The sequence below is a fragment of the Dreissena polymorpha genome, chromosome 4, assembly GCF_020536995.1.
Source record: "Dreissena polymorpha isolate Duluth1 chromosome 4, UMN_Dpol_1.0, whole genome shotgun sequence".
NCBI classification, from domain to species: Eukaryota; Metazoa; Mollusca; class Bivalvia; order Myida; family Dreissenidae; genus Dreissena; species Dreissena polymorpha.
This window is the reverse complement of record NC_068358.1, coordinates 128804831-128828641: the sequence shown is the minus strand read 5'-3', so window position 1 is coordinate 128828641 and position 23811 is coordinate 128804831. Positions and strand designations below refer to the sequence as shown.

Genomic DNA, 23811 nt, shown 5'->3' with positions numbered 1-23811 from the left:
TCCATTTGAGTTCGACACTCTATGTGAAGAAACAGAAAGGAGCATTTTTAATGGTCTCCATACTGCAAATCCATTTATTCATCAAACTGCTCGAAAACATGAATTTGGGAAATATTTGTCATTAAATATAAAAAATCGTGACCATATCAGTCTCATAGAATGGATGGATAAATGTGTTAAATTAAACACGATAAAAAAAGATAAGACAACGGATCAGTACGGTAGAGGGATATTTTAATCAATGAAAGGTTTAAAGGGACCTTTTCACGTTGTGATAAATGGACAAGATTGAAAAAAAGTTTCAGATTTGCAAAATTTTGTCGCAGTTATGTTGTTGTTGTTTTTTTTTCAAGGAAGCGGTAATACTAAATATATACCATGCTCTTAAATATTCGTTATATGCATATTTTGACGATTTAAACACCTGGAAATCATAAAGCGTTACAAACGCGAAGCGATTCTATAATTTCGGAAGTTATGTTGTTCGTTAATTTTTGTAACATTTCGATGACTGCTAATTTACAGTATACAATACTTATAGTTATATTTCAGCACGGTTGAAATAATAGTTTAAGCGCTAGTCTTTTACTGTTTTACTCCAAGTGTCAGTTGTTCGAGCCCGGGCGTAGATTACTGTTTTTTGTTTCTATAGTTTCATTTTTGTTTTATACTAGAACGCATTAGTTCCAATGTTTACATTTATACATTTAAAGCATTTTAATGACACAAATCTGTGAAAAGGTCCCTTTAAACGTATCTGCTAGTTTTGGCACTAGTTTGTTATTGTTGGTTGTTGTTTTTTTAAAGCTTTCTTTATCTAACCATTGTAATATAAGTTGAAGAAATACAGTTAAGATTAACTGCAGTCTTCATCATAAATTTGCAGCATTGATTGTTACCACACACGTAAGGAAATAACACTTGAATAACACTAGCATAAGACAGGAACGTTTCATAACAACTTACAATGATATAATTACTAGCCATGTCCAACACGCGATGCATATTTTGAAACAGACGGACCGGAATCGCAATGTATATGAAAGCTGACTGCGCACAATGAGCAGCAGTCCAATAAGCGATATTTAAAAAAAATCTAAACAAGCTCAGTTGCTATTGCTCCTACATTCGCAATTCATCAAAGGAGCATAATAAGCATGCGTTCGTGTACCGATGTGTGTATGTAATAATATCTTTCGAAACAACTGCCTCACGTGGGATATCATTTGGCAGCTTATAATGAGCGTTGCAACATATCTTAGCTTCAACCAAACTTCGATCGATCATCATACTTATGATATGGTGAAACCTATCTTTGATCATCCTCTTAATGATATTAGAATTTATACAGCTTACGTATGGCATTGATGACGTCTAGGAATCATCCAGATGAATGTAAGAGAAAATCGACATTTTAAAAATGAGTATTAACTGCGTTCATATAATCTCAAGCTTTTGTGGTTGATTCTTGAACAAATATACTGTTGTCTACACTGAATCATAGTTCAGAAATGTGCTTTTTAATGTTAAAGAAACATACATAAACAAAAGGACAATGCAGATCATCGAAAGTTCACCTTGGAAACTGTTGTGCTTATGTGAGCTTATTAAACAAAATGAAGTAAAACAATAAGTTGCGCACACTTCACTTTAAGCATATTGTTTTTTATATAGTATACCTCTGAAATGACTTAAAGCGCTATTAATAGCTACTGCGATTGTCGAGGACTTCGTAATAAACGTGTAATTTAACCGATATAATGTCCAATTGAAGAAGTTTTCAGTCTGTCAAAGTGATATATTGAAAAAGATGGTTAGATGGCAACAAATATGCAGACTACAAGAAAAGGGGCTATGGAAATTACGTTGGGTCGGTAACCGTATATACGTCTCAGTGGCTTACATATCAATAGCTAAACAGTTTTTGCGCCCACTTGAAATACAATATTAAAAATATCAGTTGGATGCTGCTTTCGAGTTTATTTAGATACTTGAAGGGATAAAAATTACAATATGCATATTTTTTAGTTTGCAAATCTTGCGTTATATTTAAACATTGTGTTTTTATATGCTAAAAACCTTTTCGTATGCCTATTGTGTTTTCCCTTATCATATATGTCTGCCTTCATTACTAAAGTGTCTCGCATGGATTTTTAAGCTGCACAATGTTTACAACAAACAAGAAACAATAACAAATCAGTAATGGTGTAGATGTGAAACAAGATATTGATGCAATCCTTACATCTGTTGGCCGGATGAACAAGCAAATATATATAAACATTTAATGATTTATATGATTACACTTGCAACTTAGTTCACGGAGCAAGACTTTCAAGACTTTCTACTTTTCTTTGTGAGTATTACAATTCAAAAAATAAACAAAGAGAATGCTCATTTACTTTATGTGTGTTGCTTTTAAAATAAGTTCTTTTTGCATTTTGGAAGTTGTTTCTTAATATAAGAAACTGAATACACAACTTCAAATTGAGATACTACTTTTCTACGTGACTTTCAAGTGCCAGACAAAAAACTCGTGTTTCAAGACCGCTGACTAGCAGTACAGGATATCAGGTCAGGACAACTGTGTCACCTCGGATCAATATTGTTAAGAGACAACAATGTGATACTTTAATGTTAAATACATGCATAAATAGCAAACAAATCAACATATATAATACATAGATATACACTGATACTGAGGCACCAGTTAAAACAAAAACATATTGTAATACATGAAAGCTTGTTCGTTTACAGATTAAAAATTTAAAACATTTTGAACATACATTTGTTAAACATTAGCTAACGAAGGTCTAAACAAGCTTTCGCCGGTAAATTAAGAAGCATCTATTATAATTTCAATGTACGTATCCAGTGCGGACACACAATAAGCACTTTTCATAGCACGATTGTACTAATTATCCTGTCCTAAAAGATTGGTTTTTACTACTGATACGTGAACAAAATAATTTAATCAATAATACCGAATCTCACAAGATGTATTATTAAACATGGCCGCCAATTATTGTACTTCCTAAAAAATAATTACACATCTAGACGACCGGGCTGTAGAAGCTTTCTTTTAAATGAAATAGCACGGTACATTTGATAGATATTCAGCTACTAATTGCAAATGGGACGTGTCTCTTTTGTCTGCGGCACACTGCAAATGACCAATTTCGATGTTGTAAAATGAAACTGAAAATATATGTGTGGGAAACATGTACAGATTGCCGCAATACGATGACCTCTTAAAAGTGCACGTGACTTTAAAGACTGATGGACTTTTTTACTGAAAAACAACGTTCATTTACTAATTGAATTGGATGAGTACGATCATGCATATTTGAAATGAGTTTATCCGTGTTAAACCTTTAAAAAGGTGAATATATTTGAATTTCTACTAATGTAAATATGCCAATTAAATATTAAATTTATGCAAAACAAATCCACCTGATACTAAGATTATATTTGTATTAATGATTTATATCAAACTATGATACAATACTACAGTATTAATTCAGTTACTGAATTAATTACAATTTATAAAAGCAACAAGTTAAATAGTCAAATAAGTTTATATGAACGTGAACATACAAAATACCATTTTAAATGGAAGTTATATTGTAAAAATGGTAAGAAGTACATACTGTCTATTAAATTTGATTTAAATAACATATTTCATATCCTTGGTATTTTACAATCGGTTTTGGCTTACACACAAGCTGTTAGATAATAAGATATTCATGCTGGTCCAACACAACACATCGTAAATAAACCGACATGTCTGGCATGTGGTCGCACCTGTAACTTTCCTGATCAGCATAAAACAAGCTGGTCACATTTACTCCCGATTTAAAAAAATAACACAACATAAATAAACATGTAATATGTGTGTCTTACTTAATAATCTTGGCACTAAAATCTTCAATGGTTGTATTCTTAAATGTCAGAAAAATATTAACGTGACTATAGTGGAAACCGCCGGCACCAAGAAAAGCAGAACAAACAATTTTTGGTCGATGATTTTGGCAACTTCCTTCCAATCGTTCAATGTTTCCGATTCTAAAGATTGCCGATCGTATCCAGCTATCACTTTACTGACATAATCAATTATCACCTTTTCCACTTTTGAACTTGTCCGACGATTCGGATCTCGATTGCATATCACTCAGCAAGCTTTGACATGCCTCTGACTCAGTACAGTCTGATGGTTTCCATGATTCGGTTGACATTGTGCAAGCACTAAACGTTGCTTTAGAGAAAGTCACTGCTTTTGCTACGGAGGGTCATCTTTCTCACCCACCAAGGCGGTGGACTTTTTTTAAATACTTGTCAAGAAGAAACCCGAGCAAAGAATGAAAATATTACGATAGATGTCATGAAAAGCTATAACTCATAAATATAAACGGTAGCTTTCTGTGGTCATAATGATATAGCGTGTTTTATGACACTAGTGCATAATTACGTTGGTCGCTGACATGATATTGTTAAGTGCTATCGAATACCCTGTTCGATAACGCTTCGTAACTCCGCCCATCAGTTACACTTTTTTTACACACCTCTCACGTTTGAGATAATCAATGAATTTTGTAGCGTTCTATGTTAATGCAGTCCCGCCCATTCGTAGAACTACTTTTTGTAGGCATGGAATGTTGTTTATGTCTTTAAAAATGTTAACAAACTTTACGATTTATATTTTATTCAGAAAAATTAAGAAGACATGTTGTTGTTGTTGTTGTTGTTTTTCAAAAAAATAACAACAAATCTTATCATTTATTAAGTATAAACACAGAGATAAAATTAATAAAATTAGCTTTAATTAATGGAAAAAATGAAACAAATTTGTGCTGCTACCAAATTTGCTGCAGACGAAAACAAATTTAAACAGTAAAGATAAACATTGAATTAACATACAAATACTTTACAAGTTTTAACTTAAAAGAATGTATGACAAATTTTCCCTTAACATCTTGTCGAAGATTATATGCTTTATGTGGGAACAGTGGTCTAATGGTAGGACGCTGGCAACTCTGTAGTTATACATATACCTTTTAGGCTGATTGCTTACTTTCCAAATAAAATTGGTAATAAATGAGCTTCTTTTGAATAAACAATATGGTGTGGCCGGAGTTGCGTAGCGTACCAAACAGCAGCACGTATTCAGACGTTGGCGGCATATTCTCAGTAGCTAGCAGCATGAGCACGGAGAACGACAATATCACCGTAATTCCTAACGTCACCTTCTCACATATTCAGACGTTGGCGGCATATTCTACGCCGCCAGCAGCATGAACACGGAGAACGACAGTAGCACCGCCATTTCTAATGTCAAATTCTCACCGCTTTCTGGCGGCAAGCAGAAGTTTGTGAGCGTCAGCATGCATAGCAGTGTGCAAGGTATTATGACGTTCTGGAGTGGTATAAAGCCGCCGACATTGCGGCAACGTTATATGGGGATAAAAGTATATATTTGTGCGATAGCTATTTTTGTATAATTCTAACGCTCTCCAGAATTCCTTTATTCAACTTTTTTCTATTTGAAAATGAACGACTTCTTATGAAGTCATCTCAATAAAAGCCTGTTCGATGTCTCAACTGCGCCAAATTTGGAGGAGCCATGTGTAATAAGTCTGTTGTTTGAGACTCATTAATGATACATAAAGTATCTTTCATGTGTAGTGTGATGAATCGTAAATGATACAGGTTAAACAACAAATCGTTGGTTGACTTTTTTCATTCACACGATCATTCCAACAGAAGCTTGTTTGCATGCTTCTGAACGTTCAACCTGTGAGTATAAGTATTTGGATGCATAAAGTATCTATCAATATTCAGTGTGTGCGTTATTGTGTAAATTAAGTAATCACAAGCAAACAAATGAAATGATATTTCACCTACCAATACGAATGTCAGTAAAAAAAAAGCTTACCATTCGATAAATTTTCCCGTAAAAATGATGATTATATTACGGTTTGTATATGCATCAGTTCCTGTTCAGCGTAGTTTTGGCAATGAAAACGTTCACTGAAACGATATTTTTACTTAAACGTTACCTGTATATAAAACGTGCCGTAAGGGAACGGTTCAGGACGGACACTAGATCACATTCGTACAATACATGTGTCCACAAGCGTCAATTGGCATTTGTCGACCAAAGTCATGAGATCGATATCTATGCTTCTGTTTGAAACATACACCTTAAGATTAAAACATAGATAAGTATATCATGGAAAATTAATTTATATTTGTCTTAATATATTTTACATATTTAGCTGTTTTAATAATAGTATTTTATTATGAACTCGGTTTTTTTTTCGTGATTAAATTGTAATTTATCTTTGTTATATACCGAAATGTGTTTTCTGTGTTCAATATTATTTAAAGAAACCACAAACATGTATTGATGAGATGAAATTGTTGGCGTTAATTTTATGTGTTGAAATATTAAAACATGGAAAGAATGGACTAAATTACAGTGCAATATCGTATGATGTTGCCAATAAAACGAATACATTTTAGCCGGGATCTGGGAATATCAGACTTAATGCATGTGTGTTAAGTATCTGCCAAATTCTCAAGCGCGGATTTAAGTCTGGTTTTCACAAAGCGCGGCTCATTTATTCCGGTAATTATGGTGTTTGCTGCGCATTATCACACGATATGACATTGCATAATATACAATATGTAAGTAAAAATGGATTGCCTTCTGTAATTTTTTGTAATGGTAAATAAAGTGTTTTGTATAATTGTTTTATCATAATTATGTTATTTTTGTAGTCTGGATCTATAAAAACGATACCTCATTAAAAATAACAGTTTTCTGTAACAGTGGAATGTTATAATTGAAAGTCTCCTGAAAAAAAATGTAAAAACTAATTCGTTTTACTGGTTTATTTTTAATTCCTGTTTCGTTGGGTTGAAAACGTTTCAAATTTATTTCGAAAAGCTGTATTTTAATTACTCATTACACCTTTTAATTATGTACAGCCAAGGTTTGTTATATGACATTTTAACCACTGATTACGGCAACTCTCGTAAACTGTCTACGATGGTGAGTATAAGGCAGGCATACTTGCACTTAACTTGTTTTACCATAGCCGGAATTAATCGTCAATCAGAACTCTAAAAATAATTTAGATTAAAGTATAATAAAAAATATGATAAAAATGCAATAATAATAACTTCGTTGACTGTAAATGTTCGCTTTTGTACTAAACAAGACAAAACACATTTCGATTGAGTTATATACAATTTAATTGTTTTATTACACAATCGATACAGACATAAATAATACTGAAAGCCATCGTATGCCCAAGATCAAAGTTTCAAATGACAAACTTGGTCATCAAATGAGAAAAATGTGATATTCATGTACACAAACTGCGCATGCGTACAATGGGGGACCAGAACACGTGACCGTGGTCGTCGACTATGCAAGAGCTTTCATGTATTCTGTGTGACTGTTTACATTGAAAATGTTTAAGAATTTGAAATATCAGCAAATGTTTTCAAACGAAAAACAAAAATTATTGGCTGTAGGGAATGTCTTTCTTAAACTGGCGCTTACCTGTATCAAAAGGTTGGAACAGCACAATTACTTTAAACGCTTCGACACACACATTTTCTTTTAAGAACATTGCCTAGCTGTATGCAATGTTCTGTAATTTAAAAAAATAACATAAACAGCATATCTTACAAAAATCGGAAATGCTAATTTAAGATAAAGTAAAACCTAACAACTTTAAGACATATAATCACGTTTTATGTGTAATTTAATGTCAATAAAACAATTTTCACTTCATAATGTAACTAATGAAAAATATGTACAGTGTTTTTGCAGGTTAATTTACTAATCAATATATATGGTGCTATTACTATCAAGTGCTTTTATCAAGAGGGAGAACTTCCGTGTTCACCACAAGTATTATGCATTTTGAGTATCCCATACCCTGTACTCAAACACTTAAATAAACATTGCGAGCGAACGATTGAAGCTTCCAAAACGAACTGGTATTCGTAATGCAGGTAATAAAGAAACTAGCAATTGCGCACAAACAGAGAACGCTTGGAAATAACGTGTCCGGAAAAGAAATGTTCATTCAATATGTCTGATCACGAAATGACCGTCAGTCCGCAAGGGATATTTAACTAGACTTAACCATATAATTTAGACTTAACAAAATAATTGATTTGCTGTTTCTTCCGAATTCACCACTCATCAACCGGAGCCATTTCTTTGACAGACATGCCATGATAATATTGCGATATCATATGGAGGAGAAAATTCCCTAGACTGATGCTTCTGGCCGAATGTAATAGCTTATGAATAAAGCAATTATTGTAATTGGAAAAAACACTGTGTAATAAATACGTATAAAATGTGCTGTACCGCTGTTTTAATGTGGATTCGAGTATGGATCTTGCATAGCATTTAGCTAGCTCATTTGCAACCAGTCCGTTGATACATTTATATTATTATTCTTTGCAGTGAAATACAATTATCAAAATGAATAGATACAACTGACAAATAACATGTTTATACCAATTTGTATTACAGTGAAATAACATAGTTCAAGCGTACTTATATAATTTATTTCTTCTTAACATATTAAATATATGTTCTACATGTTCCAATATATTTTCATTTACGTGGTCACACGTTGCATTTCTCAAACGCATGGCGTGTTTGTGCCGTGTTTTATTATAAGCGAGAAAGTGAGAAATGCCCCAAACAATTATCAAAATGAATAGATACAACTGACAAATAACATGTTTATACCAATTTGTATTACAGTGAAATAACATAGTTCAAGCGTACTTATATGTTTTATTTCTTCTTAACATATTAAATATATGTTCTTTATGCTCCATTATATTTTTCATGTACGTGGTCACACGTTGCATTTCGCAAACGCATGGCGTGTTTATGCCGTGTTTTATTATATGCGAGAAAGTGAGAAATGCCCCATACTGAATATAGAAATAATTTCATAACCAATCCCAACACATGTCCAGCACTGGAATAAGCGAACCGCGGATTCGAAGTGCAGAGCTCTATTAAACGAAGCAAGCAATGTTCCACATGAGCCGCGTTCTTTGAAATCTTGGCTGAATGTATGTGCGTTTAGTGTCGTCTCAGAGCCCGATGTGATGCAGTCCACTTAGTGATATTTGAATAGACTATACAATATAATTTGCTGTGGCTTCCAAATTCAAAGCTCATCAACCGGATCCAATACATGACAGGCCCGTGAAGATGCTGGTGCGATACCAGAGGGTGAGAACAGTTCGTAGACTAATCAGTTTTGCCAAAGTTAATTGCAAATAAAAAGTAAACCAGTGATAGGAAACTTCTGGTGATTCGTGATTTAATTGTTCAACTGATATTAAACTTCACATTATTCACAACTTGTCAATGATGTACAGTTAAAATTTAAACGCAATACTATATATTATTGCGTTTAAATTTTAATTAATTTATTATTTATTATTCGTAAATACATGTTAAATATTTTTTATTTAATATTCTAATATTAACAAGCCGTGCATATAACAAAACTTCTGAATGAACAAAGCAGGTAACCTAGTGATACCGCGTATCGGTGTATTAAGCCTTTGTCTTCAAATAAAAAATGAATTGTAATAGATCAAAGAAACACATCGGTTATTTTGTTAAACCTTTTTTGTGAAGAAATTAAGTTGACATTTTGGGACATTTGTCTCCAGTATCGGCAGCATGCTACTTAAGGTCGGACGTCATCCTGTTTATTATGAAGGGTTCTACTCATCGGTGTGGTTACGGTAAGCCCCTCATTTGAGATTACTAGCATGAACTTTAGAACTGCCATTGATGTACTATATAGGAGTGATTTTAAGCTTAACAATACAAATTTAATTGTACCTTTTATCTGATGAGTTTGTTTAGTTGTATGTATATTAATAAAAACATGTGTGCGTTTAACAACAACAAACAAAATATTGACAATCATACCGAATTTAAAAACAATAACTTAAGAATAATTTTGAACTTGCTAGTCCTCTCATTTCAATAAAGATTTAACAAAATTACATTATGACATCATCTCCTATGTAGCTTATGTTTGCTGATGGTCTTTGTCATGGAAACTACCTTCAATCTGTGTCTTATTTATGTTATTGAGGGCGTCGAGAAATCATCCGTATGGATATACGCATCACATGGCCAATATTATTACTTTCTTAAAAACAATAGAACACCAGTGCGACCGTGCTGTACAAGCGTCCAGTGCTTTTAAATTTTAACAGTTGATAGATATTCACCAACTAATGGCAGCTGCGAACCGTCTGTAATGTCGACTGCCCATTAAAGATCACCGATTCCCAAGTCAATAAATGACACTGATACTCTTATTTGAAGACTGGTTGAATCTTCATTTCAAAACGACGTTGGCTTATAACTTGAATGTTTACAGTACGAGCACGATGTTTAACATGTATTCGAGTTTATCCGCGTTAATTCTTCCAACAGCAAAGAGATATCTGAATGCATAGTAATTTATGTAAAACCACATCATAATCAAATGATGCAAAACACATTCACATGATTCTGTTATAATATTTTTTATTAGTGATTAAGGATAAATATGATACGATGATATATTATTTATTTACCTACTAATTATATTAATTATACTTTACAAAAACAATCAAGTTCCATCGTCAAACACGTTATATGAACGTGAACATACGCATTCTCAACAAAAAAACCATTTTAAATGTACATTACATACACACACAAAACTGCGTAATTAATATTTCATTTTATTATAATTATATGACTATGATTTCAAATCCTTGGTGTTGTCCAGTCGCTTTGACTAACATGCACAATATTTAGTTATACATGTGTTACTGCGGGTCCAGCGCAACAAACTCTATATATCGTGATGTGTGGCATAACAACTTACCTGCAGCATTTCAGACCTGCACACTACGCTTTTATTCTCGATTTCAAACACTAGCACAAAATAAATGAACATGTAAACAATTGTCTTACTTCAATCTTTTGGCAATATAGTCGTCAATGGTTGTATTCTTCAATGTCGGCATAAATATTAACGTGACCACAGTGGAAACCACCGTCACCAAGAAAAACAGTACAAACAAAACTCGGTCAATGATTCTGGCCACCTCCTTCCAATCGTTCAATGTTTCCGATTCTAAAGATTGCCGATCGTATCCAGCTATCACTTTACTGACATAATCAATGATCACCCTTTCCACTATTGAACTTGTCCGACCATTCGGATCTCTGGACTCTCCGTTCAAAAATCCTCCATTGCGTGGATTTGATCCACAGCGCAAAGGCGATTGCACATCACTCAGCAAGCTTTGGCATGCTTCTGACTCAGTACAGTCTGCAGCTTTCGGTTCAGTATGAAACGCTGTAGAATATTTTTGCTCCTTTGTCATTTGATCGGACTGAGTAGGTTTCGATGATTTGGTTGACATTTTACTAGTACAAAATGTGGCTTTTGAGAAAGTCACTGCTGCTGCTACGGCAGCCATCTTTTTCGCCCACCGAGGTGGTGGATTTTTAATTGACGTCTTGTGGTGAAAGTTCAACACAAAGACAGAGAAGACGACAGACAGAGCGCTCATCCCCATAATAATAGTCAAGTAGACACCTGAATAAAGAAATACAAATATAATGGTAGGGGTCCGGAAAAGCTATAATATATAATATATAAACGGTGACTATCTCAGGTCATAACGATATCGGATTTTACGTTCAAAACGTCTAAACAAATTCAGACACCTCTTAAGTCCCCATACATATACCGTTTAGGCTTATTGATTACTTTCCAAATAGAATAAGTAATAAATGAGCTTCCTGGAATAAACAATATGGTGTGGCTGGAGTGGCCTAACGTACCAATCAGCGGCACGTATTCAGACGTTGGCGGCATATTCTCCGCCACCAGCAGCATGAAAACAGAGAACGCCAGTAGCACCGTCAGTCCTAACGTCACCTTCTCGCCGCTGTCTGGCGGCAAGCAGAAGCTTGCAAGGGTCAGCATGGATAGCAGCATGCAAGGTATGATGACGTTGAGCAAGTAGTATAACACCCGTCTGCGAAGCTGGAATGTAATTTGAGAATCAATATATATATATAACTTTAAGTTAAATTAACAATTATTACGTAATTTTACAGCTTTTCAGACATGAATGAAGTTTGTTATCTTGTTTTTTTCTGACAAAAAATGTATGACTTCTTACTAAGCCATGCTAAGAATAGCATGTCTTATGTCTAATTTGCACCAGATACGGAGGAGCCACGTGTTTATGTCTGACAAGTCCGTTTAATTACTATCACAATCGATACATGATGTCTCCTTCTATTTTAATGTTATGTATCCTATAATGATAGATAGATGTTATAAACATATCGTTGGTTTACTCTTTTTGCATTTTCATTAACATCTTTTTCATGCATAAAAACGTTTAAGATGCGACTGTATGTATCTGAATGCATAAAGTATTTTGCGATATAATTAATTTTGTGTTAAGTTTAATATCACAAGAAATGAAGTGACATTTAACGCATGTCAGTAAATCGCCTCATATTAATAACATTTTTCTAAAATGTAATGACCATTTAAAAACGTTTTTTGAGAGCGTCGGTCAAAAGTGCTGTTTTTAAGCATAATTTTGGCAACGAAAACGTTAAAGGAAACGTCATTTTAATTGAACGTTACCTGTATATAAAACGTAACGTCAGGGAATGGTTCAGGGCAACATGGGTAGTATATAACGTTCCGTACAACACGTGTGTCCACAAGCGTCCATTCCCCGTTGTCGACGAAATTGGTGAGATCTATCTCCATGGTTCTGTTTGAAACATCTACCTACACATGAAAACGTAAAAGTAAATAATGGACCATTAATTTTAATTAGTCTTTATATATGTTATGTATTAAAATGTTATTCAAAGAGTTAAAATTGTTGATTGTGTTTGTTATATACTGTACTGTTTTGTTCTTAGTAAATAGTAAGAAGCACTGTAAATATTTTTGTAATTTGACTAGTATTTTTTATCATGTTTGTATTGTGTTCCGTAGACATTGTATATATAAAGAAATAATACCTGAAAGCCGTCGTATGCCCACGATCCAAGTTTCAAATGACACACTTGGTCATCGAACGGGAAAAATGTGATATCCATTTTACACGAACTGCGCATGCGTACAATAGGTGGCCAGAACACGTGACCGTCGTTGTCGACCATTGCCAAGGCTTTCATGTATTCTTTGTGACTGTCAACACTGTGTGAAGAAATTTGAAAAATTACCTTATATGTATTAATAAAAATGTTTAAGTTGTTGGCTGTAGGGAATATCTTTGTTTTACTAGCGCTTTCATGTCCGGTGAGCGCTTGATCCATCCAGAAAATTTGCTAGCTCATGGAAATGGTATGTAATTTCTGAAAATGATATTAAAACAGCATATCTTACAAACAGTAAAATTGCTCTTTTAACAGAAAGTAGAACCTTAGCCTCAATGAAACACTTTTGGTTGCGTAGTACAATGAAATATAATTAAAGTTTGGGAATTTTGCAAGTTAATTTGCTAATCAACAGATCTGTTGTTATCAAATAAGCACTTTTTTAAAGAGGGGCCAATTCAGCCTTCAGCATAAATGGTGTGCATTATTAAATATCACATGGTAACGCAGTATTCATTCACTCAAATAAAAATTGAGAGCGAACGAGGTAAGCTTCCCAACTACACTGGCTTCCCAAACGCAATTGGTAATAAAAAAAGACTAGCAATGACGCACGCACAAAGCACGCTTGGAAAGAACGTGTCCGGAATAGAAATGTTCGTTCAAGATGTCTGAACACGATTAAAGTGTCAGTCCACAGAGGGTTATTTAAATAGACTAAAGCAGATAATTTAGATAGAACAAGATCATTTATTTTTTGTTTCTTTAAATTCACAACTCATCAGCCAGAGCCATATATTTGAGAGACACGCCACAATAATGTTGCGATGTCATAAGGATGAGAACATTTCCTTGACAAATGCGTCTGGACGACTTAAATTTCATATAGAAATAGCAATAATGGTGGACAACGAACGAGAAAATGACGTATGCAAATTAAATTGATAAACGTGCATAAGTGCTATTACACTGTTTAAAACCCATGAGTAAAATAAATATTGTAAAAAAACGCAGAATCTTATCGAACTTAAATGAAATAGACATTATATAACAAACCCATGTCCTGATTTTATATTAACTAGTCAATAGTTGATAACCAGCAAGTACGTTAATTAGTTCATCTTATGCCAAAAAGTATATATTTACGTGAACTTACAAGTTATGTAATCAGAAAATGTAAACATGTATTATCTTCGCTTTTTGGCACAACCATCGAAGTGGTTCATACCGCTTTACATCGCTTTACTTTATAAGGGTTATAAAAATATTATATCAATGCCGGATGGCATAAAGAAACAATACATTGATGAAGTGGAGTGATATTTGTACTGATGCCATATGTGTTATTGTAATAACGTTCCTGTATATGCATTAAACGCAGATATATGACTAACCATTAGCCTAACTGCGCTATATAAATGGGCGTTTCATGGAATTATGCACTTGTATTCTATGCATTATCACACCTAAGTACATTTGGAGTATAAATAATTTCACTGCACTCAATGCAGCTTGTTATGCCGAACAGCATTTTATACTATTTATTTTTTGCAGTGAAAGAGCATAGTTCAAGTGTATCATAATATATGCTATCAAATGGTATCTATATTTTTCATGTTCTATGAAAAACAATTCTATTTGTCACAAGTAACATTCCGCTCGCGCATGGCATGTTAATTGCGTGTTTTATTTTTTTACCGATACCGTAGAAATTCTCTATTTTAAACAAGGTTATAATGGGACATATGTATTGGAAATAAAGTCATGACAAATACCTACACAAGTCATGTTTTCAGGCCGGGGATCAAACCTGCAAACCATTGATTTGAAGTCCAGAGCTTGATCAACCAAGCAAGCAATTCTCGATATGATTACCGTGACAAGTACCTGTTATAAAGAACTATGTCCGGTAACCAGATCAGATCACATGGTATTCGCAGTTTCTTGATGCTCGAGAACTCTGACATATTCCACCACACCAGGCGCTCATCGTTCCAGTCCTGTGGGCAAACAATCACATAATTAACACCTGCATGTACCTTTGGGTTGAAACATGTTTACTGTGGGTACTTGTGAAAATCACAAAACCACAACGACTAAACCACATTACAGATACCACAAACGTAAACTTTAATACGAAGTAGAAACGAATACATATTAAACTATACCGGTAGGGCGGGGGGGGGGGGGGGGGCTAACGCATGCTCGCTGCTTGATGCATTTGATAACGACAAAAACACTATTTAACAACATACCATATATAACCGAGTCAAACGTCAACACAAAAAGGAAAAAGATGAATCAACTTCGTATAAGACAATAGAAGGAATATCTGACACCATGTCACTGAAATTACATATGATAATGGCTAAAATTCCAACACTTGACTACAATACAGAAATAGCACAGTGGGATCTTGCATTAATTGCAAGTGGTTTATTGCACAACATTTTGAAATACCAATTACAAGCAATTAAAACATGTCTCTTACATTAACTTCTTATCATTTTTAACTTCTTATGAAGGTGTGCAAATGTATTTGCTTATGTGTTTTACTTACCTGGTCAAGCCAAACGTTGATCGTTAAAACCTGGTTTTTCTCGTCCTGCAATTAATCCATAAACAATTTACAGACAGATTAACAGACTACAGAAAAATAACATTAGCTTACTTTAATGGGTACTCCGTAAAGTTAAACAAGCTCTCAGACGCTAAAACTTGTTCCGAAATTCCCCATGTTACTACGTGTAATGTTAGTATTAGGAATAAATAAACCTGCTTATTTACCGATATTAGGTACTTAAATTTTAAGAAAACATAGTTTCCACATTATTCTTACAAGAAATAGCGTTATAAAACTGGCATTTCGGTAAATATACATGCGGTACATTATAAATAATTTTTTCAATGACTGACTGGTATTTCTGGGGTTTTATGGGAGTTTGCAACACGTGTGTGCTTATATATTCTGTTTTCCACTTGAAACACTTTATTTGCTACTAAGAATGTATATATTAGGAATTCATCAGTATATAATAAGTCTTGCTGTATCAGCATTTAGGTGTGTAAGAGCAAATTTAAACGGTAATGAAAATAACAGGGATGAAAGATGAAGGGTTGACAACATATAATGTCTGAGAATCCTTTATTATTTTATTATTTTTTGTTCTTAAACTTTGATTTCGGATGCATAATACCGTGGTAATGAAAATATGCGACGAAAGAACAGAAAATCAAAATGGTGTTTAACAGTTCTAAAACCTTTAATATATGGATATTTAATTCGGCAAACAACTATTCAGACAAAAAAGCATCCCCATCGACAATTGACATAAGTGTTTGATCTTATTAATTTTAATAATACGATTTTTTACCCAACACATCAAATTAACACCCACGCCGTATATCTTTTTTAAGATAGTTCTTGCATAAATTAAATTAACTTTCGATTACGGTGATTTCGGTAATTCAACACATTAATGCTGCCACTCGCACAAGTCGAGATCACGTTTCGGCTTTTTGAAATGGTATAAATTCAACGCCTCCTATTAATCATTATAGATACCGACTGTCTGATTTACATTACCCATATTGACACTTTTACACCGTTCTCGTTTTTGTTTTTTTTCGAAAAATAAACGAAACAAGTTGAAAAATAATGATAAACTCGTCATTCAGCTTGCCGAGGACCACATAATACAAACCGATAGCAACTTGGCTCTAAGATTGATCGATCGCTAATTGGTCGTTGAATATTAAGATAAGAGTTTGATTTACAGGTGGCTAGATGTGACTTATACACGTTTTTATTTTAACTGTTTCTGTTGCACTAGCAATAGGCAATATAACTTCCAAACTCATCAAATATGTATAAAATATTTTGCACAAACATTTTACCTTACTCATTCAAACACAAGAACATTATTTATTAACATCCACACGATGGTAAAGAATGAAAAGAGATGTATAGAATACAGATTATAGACAGGTGAACAGATGCAACTAAAACGGCTAATTTTTAATAGTATTTAAATATTTGAAGTTCTAATACGTTGGTGCGTGTGGTAATTTAGCGCTTTTTATACATTAGGAAACACAGAAGATCAATAATTTCGACCTAGAAATATAACATTGGAATCGAGTCGATTTAACCTACTTGTGCCTTCTGCACATTGTCTCCCTGACCACAACGTTGTGTCCAAGCAACATACTAATCCTTAAATGAATATAGGTATATGGATCGGACAAGAAAATAGAGGCTCACAATTTTGACATTGACTATTGACATAAACATGATGTGTGAAGACTTTTTAACCTATACTTACAATATCAAGGATCTGGGTCAGCGATATACCGACTTTAATATTGACCGGTTTAGAGGCGTCGAACACCGGTCTAGACGCCCGGTCATAGTTCCGCATGAGACGATAGAGCAGACTCTGCTCCTGCGTCATTTCCGAGGCGCGGACGCCGTCGAACCGGGATGCACAGTATGGTGGACTATCAACTTGGGATGCTGAAATGAGTTTTTGTTGTTCGAATATCCGGATTATTTTGTCAAACGTAAAATGTAGACATAATTCCCGCAAAATTCAATAACATATAAATTAGTCTGCAGTATTGTCCAACCATCGCAGTTGGAAGCGTTTGTCTTAAGCGATTCTGTAGCGAAAAGCATGTGAACTTTGCTTAATGTTTTAAGCTTAGTTGTTAATATTTGCGAGTTTAGATAAAAATAAACATTGGTTTTCACGGCTTATGTCTTCAGCTTCGCGTACGTGAATAAGTCAACGTTTCGTGACGTTAAATCCTGCTGAAGAGTCGACCTTTGCTCTGGTGTCTGTCTGCAACCACGTTTATCCGCTTCATACATGGAACCCACTTATAAAAAATGACTGCGATCAAAAGTGAAGTGTTTTAAAATAAGACATTATTCCCCCTTTAAATCGTGTTTTTTATTGTTCAAAAGTTGTTTTATATGCGCAGTAACATATACAATATCTTTCCATCAAAACGGAGCTTAGACGTCATATTTTTTATTTCGACATAAGCGTTAAGTCTAGATATTTAAATGTTTCTCAAGCTAAAATGGTACATGGTGTCATGCTAAAAATAAAAAAATCAAACTAAGAAAATGAATGTTTCACACATCAACAACTACAGTGACATATATTGCTTAAATAAATTAACATTTTATAGTCTGGATTTATTGCTGAAAATATATAGGTCTATTTTATACAACTCTCGGCTTCCGTTGAAAATATACATACAAAAATCATAGTAATCGTTTATTTGATGTATGACCAGTATTCAACTCTTCCTGCCACAGCAGATACTTTTTCTCCGATTCTGTCGGTTAAATGTTCTCATATTTTCCAAGTTCGAACCTTAATTAGATTTTGTTTAAAAATAAAACGTATGTTGTCAAACTTGTACAGAGCATCTATTCAATTCTATTGTATAACCTAACACGGACCTGGTTACGCAGATCATAGCATTTGGCCATATGTCGTGCACCGAAACGCCATGCGAACAATGACGTGGGGCTTAGTATAGCAGTGGAAAAGACATTCAGTGAATTCTTAAGAAAGTTCTGCAGAATCCAAAATTGCAGTCCTGTTAATTCAGATTAAAAGCCGACTTCTCTACAGCAAGTATCACGTGATTGCTTTTCAATGCCGTTTGTATAAATATTGATTAAACATTTATCTCTACACTTGAACGTTTGTATCCAATATCTAAATGTTGTAGAGGACGGTGATTTTTGGCATATTTTTCGATAAACCATATTTGTGTCGATTCAAAAACTCCAATACTTGTGTGTGCTCATCTATTTCAGTTCAAAACAATAAGTAATAGAATTAAATTTGATCGCGATTGCACTGAACAAAGCATTTGTCGAAGATTAGTAATGGCCTGACATTTGATAGATGCCTTTACAATCCGTTGAATAAAACTTCATATTGATCTAAGACATTAAATTGACTCCGCTAAATCTGCCATTTCTTAATGGATCGAACACTATCCATAATGACATCGACAGAGAATACGATCATACCGGTATATGCATACACAACGCTTTGAATTTGAGTTAATATGTGATTATTGCTTAAATCTTTAAAAAATATATGATATTAACTTTAAATGACTATTTACAAAGATTTATAAGATATTTTCCACACAGAAAAATGCTCTTTTTTGGTATTTGCGGGACAATATTTTCAACACATGTTCATGTACCAAGTTAATTTTCGTTTGTCGTATGAAAAGATATCGTTGTGGGGAATTAAAATTGAATATATTGCCACAAAAAATAAAAACTAGCATTTTGTATCTTGTTATATCAATGTTACCAAACCACATCTAGCATTTGAATATCGCTGAAAGGAAAACGCTGGTATTTTATCGGTAAACTTTATTTAACGAAACGTGTTGCAAAATATTCGTTGATTTTGAGTATTAATGTTACTTAACACGATACTTAAAACGATGGAAACGTGTTAGTTTATAGTATCCATCTTAATTTAAATTCGGATGCTACAGTAAATGTATCGACTTCTAGACCATGCACATGTATCACGCCTACGTCATTCAGTGAAGTTGTTTCCAAACAAAATAATAGGACCGTGTTGAATTTAATCCATATAAAATGAATAGATTGTTGTGAAAAACAAAAATTTTGCGTCCCAAATAATAACTATGTTATTTCGATGAAAACAATTGTAATATATTTAAGACTGTAAGAGTAACACACATGATACGTTTATTGTAGCAGCTGTTTTGTCGAAAATGTTCCTTAAGGCGCTTTCTCTACGTATTGCCATTCATTATAGGTTATGTTTGTGTCATCTAAAATGTGTATATTTTTTGTAATTATAATACTCATTAAAAAGATTTTAACAAAGGTTTCTGAGTGGCTGAAACTGGAACCACCTGATAGCAAGGCGGGTCCCATATCCACCATATCCACTACGCCACCAAATCGGTATATCCGACACATCCTTATCCTGCAAACGTTGCTGTTGTTTTTGCTATGCAATGTAATAGCTGCGATTAAAGAAAACTGTTTCGACATGATACCGAATGAGACAGCTGAAAGCAATAACCATGCTAAGAGCACTTCGGAAAGCAATTATCCAAAACGCAAACGAAATAAAATGAGAATTAAAACATGTAAGGTTTAAAATTATATAAGCTTACGTATGACGTAATTGATATAAACAATTGAGTTTGGTATGCAATAAACGTTTACTGCTTTTACAACCTGATTCCCTTGTATGAACACAGTAAAACATAAGCTGAACTAGCTTGCCATTACTTTTATTACAAAACACGGTCCTTTATTTATGGGAAGTGATCAATTGATGAACAGTCTGACACATGACAAATGCACCAAACGCACGCGAACACACTTGAAAACCAGATACAACTGAATACAATTGTGGCAACAATTGAAATAGTCCATGCAATTCTATTGGTGTATCAACCTATCATTTAAAAGTCCAAACCTCACGCTTGAACCAAAGTTATTCACAACACATTTAAATGTGAATACATGTACATATAAATATAATGGCATCATCATGCAAATGAAATAGAAATACACTAATTTAATTGAATTAAATTTCAATTTTAAAATCATTTAACTGCTTACTAGTTTGATGCAAACCAAATCAACTGAAGTTCAACTTTCCAAACAAATGAAACAAAAACCAGAATCAACTTCACAATTCAATATAAATCGGTAATATCCCGCCTGAATAGACTTATTAAATATTGATGCGAATTTCCAATCGTCGTACAGGATTAATTCTTCGATGTTTTAATTGTTACTTTGATCATAGAAATATATGCCAAAAGAATAGCCCACTTATCGTCAAGTGTTTTGAAATGAGAAGGATAATCACGTTTTCTTTTGCAATTTACAGATTAATAATTCTCTTTTGAATCTACAATTGATACGCATACCGATCAGATTAATGTCGCGGTGTTTTTATTGTCGGCAATATTGGGTAAGTAGAGGTATTCCGAATTGAGTGCTGTGTCGGTATGCTATCTGGGGCGTATGAATACAATAATAACCTAATAAATTTGGCCACTTTCTGTTGACTGGAGATGGACTATTTATCCGGTCAACAGTGTATAAGGTCAATGTTCCACGTAGAAAGACGATACAAATAGAATAAACGTTTGGGGCCGGGAATAAGACAGTTTATCCGGTGAGGCTTAGACAATTGATATGAGGCGTCCTGTATGGTGTCTCCATCCAGAAAACGACCATGTAATTTATTTGGAATACTATTACATTGCTTTATTAAATAGTTTATGATCGAGCTAAGAATATTGAGTAGGTAGCTGATTTTATTGATAGTACCCACTAATTTCCGTAAATAGTAAATCAGCGGGAATAAACGGAATAATTTCAAAAACATATTCCACCTGATTCATATACAATCAAAGAAATTATCGCTTGATTAGGACGAAAAATCTCGATTAATTCAAAGCTATATACCTGAAGTTGTGGCTAATACCAACGCCGTCAGTGCTGCACACAACAAATGCCATATGTTCATGGACGGAAACATTCTGAAACAAAGACAGACGTATAGGTTATTTGAACTGTATATAGTATCTATAGATATATTTAGGCAAATTATGTGCATATATAAACTAAGTTATGCCTACATTTGGTCATAGGTCCGGCTTAAATAAAAAAGGATTATTTTTAATGTTTCTTGAAATAAACTAAAATATACAACCAAAGAACATTTTGGGGGCTTATCATACTTGTTGTTTTTGTGCTTAGATTTCAAATGAGTTTTGTTTTTATAAGACATAGTACAACAACTTGAAATGATATAAACAATTACATGATTTAAGTCAACTTACAGAAAAGCCATAAAAGTCTTTAATTTTTTGTATCATAAATCAAACATAGTTTTAGCCTAACAATCAATCATGCTATTGATTGCCTTGTATACTCTCATAAACCTTAAGAAAGCCCAATGTATATGTTATGTTTGGAAATCCTCATAGCTATAATTGAACTCAAGAAAATAAAAACTTTTTTTCAAGCAGATTATCACCAGAATGAAAAAAAACTATCAAAACGTATAACGACGCAAGTATTGACAAAGCATTTTTCGAACTCAGTTTCATGGATGTTTGCTAAATTAATATACCATTCAGATTGTCCTGCTTTTCAGATGTGTGTTATAATTCTAAACGTGCATGAACATTTTTGTAATATATCATATATTTTCTAAATAAATTGGAGAATTAACTCAATCCTAAGTAATGTAAAATAGGTAATTCAGTGACCCCACGCCTAAATATCTTGGCTCTAACTTAAAAACCTTAAACATGGTAAATGGTAAATGTCCTTGTGGCGATCAAGGTCCAATACCTTTTCCTTCTAAACATGCATTCAAGCAAAAAATTCCGAGAGCAACTATTCCAAGCACCGTCTATGAAAGGTCAGCGTTGGTGACCGCAATATCATTCCAAATTGCACACATTTGCGGAGAGAATTTGGTCATAGAATCATCGCATATTCCCAGAAAGATTGCTTAATTTCCTCCACGACGGTGGAATAATTGCCTCAAGTGCCTTAAGTGATAAATTGGTTTCATTTATTATTCAGGGCGAAAATAAAATACCGTAAGATAAAATATCGTTAGGTAATGCACAGTTTATTGCTATTTGCTTCACATAAAATTAAAAACGTGTAACGTTTTGCATAGTTTCAATAATAGTATTATATATATATTAACATGTACCTTCTCGTCCTATGTCGAATCCAAGATGTAAATATAATGTAGCTGTTATGGAACTGCACCCGTCCTTAGTTGTATTAACTCTAATTTTGATCTTACAGTTCAAAAGCTACAAAAATACCTATTGCATGTATGTTTAAGGTAAACTAATCCAATTGTAGTCAAGATGTTCTCTACCTGATCCAATATGGCAATGAGCAAATCACATGCCTCGTCGAGTTTTCAGTTATATAAACCTACCATTTATAGATCCCGGCCTATGAGTAACGCATTTATTGTAATACACACCTTACCAGCGTGTATATAATGCGCAAAATACGTGTAATGGAATATACAATCAATAGCCTGTTGCTTTGTTCGCAGTCTATTCAAGTGTTATGCATGTTGTCAAATCATCTATATTAATTGGACAACATTCAGTTGGACAATAACAAAAGACATGAAGACGTTCACGTTATTATTAAATATGTTGCAGAAAAAACAAATATTCTCAATACGATCCGAACATGACAATGCATATTCCTGTTATTCAATGTGAATAGCCTGCAATTAGCAACGATTTATACAGAGACGCTTAACTAAAGGCACAGCATTGAAATGTAAATCAAAGATAGTTTCAGAAAAGTATTGATTTATAGAGGCCAACATATTATCCTGCTTCGATATGTGATAGCCTTTTAGGCGACTTAACAAAAGAACACATACTTCTCTGTTGTGTTTCTTCAAAGCGTGTAATATATACATTGAACATTTTGCATAACACATTTTTTTTAAATGTTAACAAACCTTTCCGCTTTTTGACTCCATGCTAACAATGAATATCTTACCTCT

At 33.7% G+C, this 23811-nt stretch overlaps 1 protein-coding gene across 1 annotated transcript; it reads right to left on the bottom strand.

Annotated features, from left to right (window-relative positions):
- Nucleotides 1-10698: 10698 nt before the first annotated feature.
- On the bottom strand, nucleotides 10699-21762 carry LOC127878971 (acetylcholine receptor subunit alpha-type acr-16-like). Its single transcript, XM_052425544.1, has 8 exons — nucleotides 21717-21762; nucleotides 17530-17720; nucleotides 15765-15809; nucleotides 15092-15204; nucleotides 13127-13304; nucleotides 12738-12887; nucleotides 11915-12119; nucleotides 10699-11666 (listed from the first exon to the last, which is right to left on the bottom strand). The coding sequence occupies exons 2-8, from the start codon at nucleotides 17656-17658 to the stop codon at nucleotides 11032-11034; spliced, it is 1455 nt and encodes a 484-aa protein (XP_052281504.1). The 5' UTR covers nucleotides 17659-17720; nucleotides 21717-21762; the 3' UTR covers nucleotides 10699-11031.
- Between the last annotated feature and the right edge of the window lie 2049 nt (nucleotides 21763-23811).

Excerpts from the sequence above, each read along its gene's own strand:
- LOC127878971 (XM_052425544.1), bottom strand. The coding sequence starts at position 17,658 with ATGACGCAGGAGCAGAGTCTGCTCTATCGTCTCATGCGGAACTATGAC. Across the intron at positions 13,305-15,091 it reads GACATAGTTCTTTATAACAG|TGTTGACAGTCACAAAGAAT; the intron begins GTACTTGTCACG and ends TTCTTCACACAG. Across the intron at positions 12,888-13,126 it reads GGGCATACGACGGCTTTCAG|GTAGATGTTTCAAACAGAAC; the intron begins GTATTATTTCTT and ends TTTCATGTGTAG.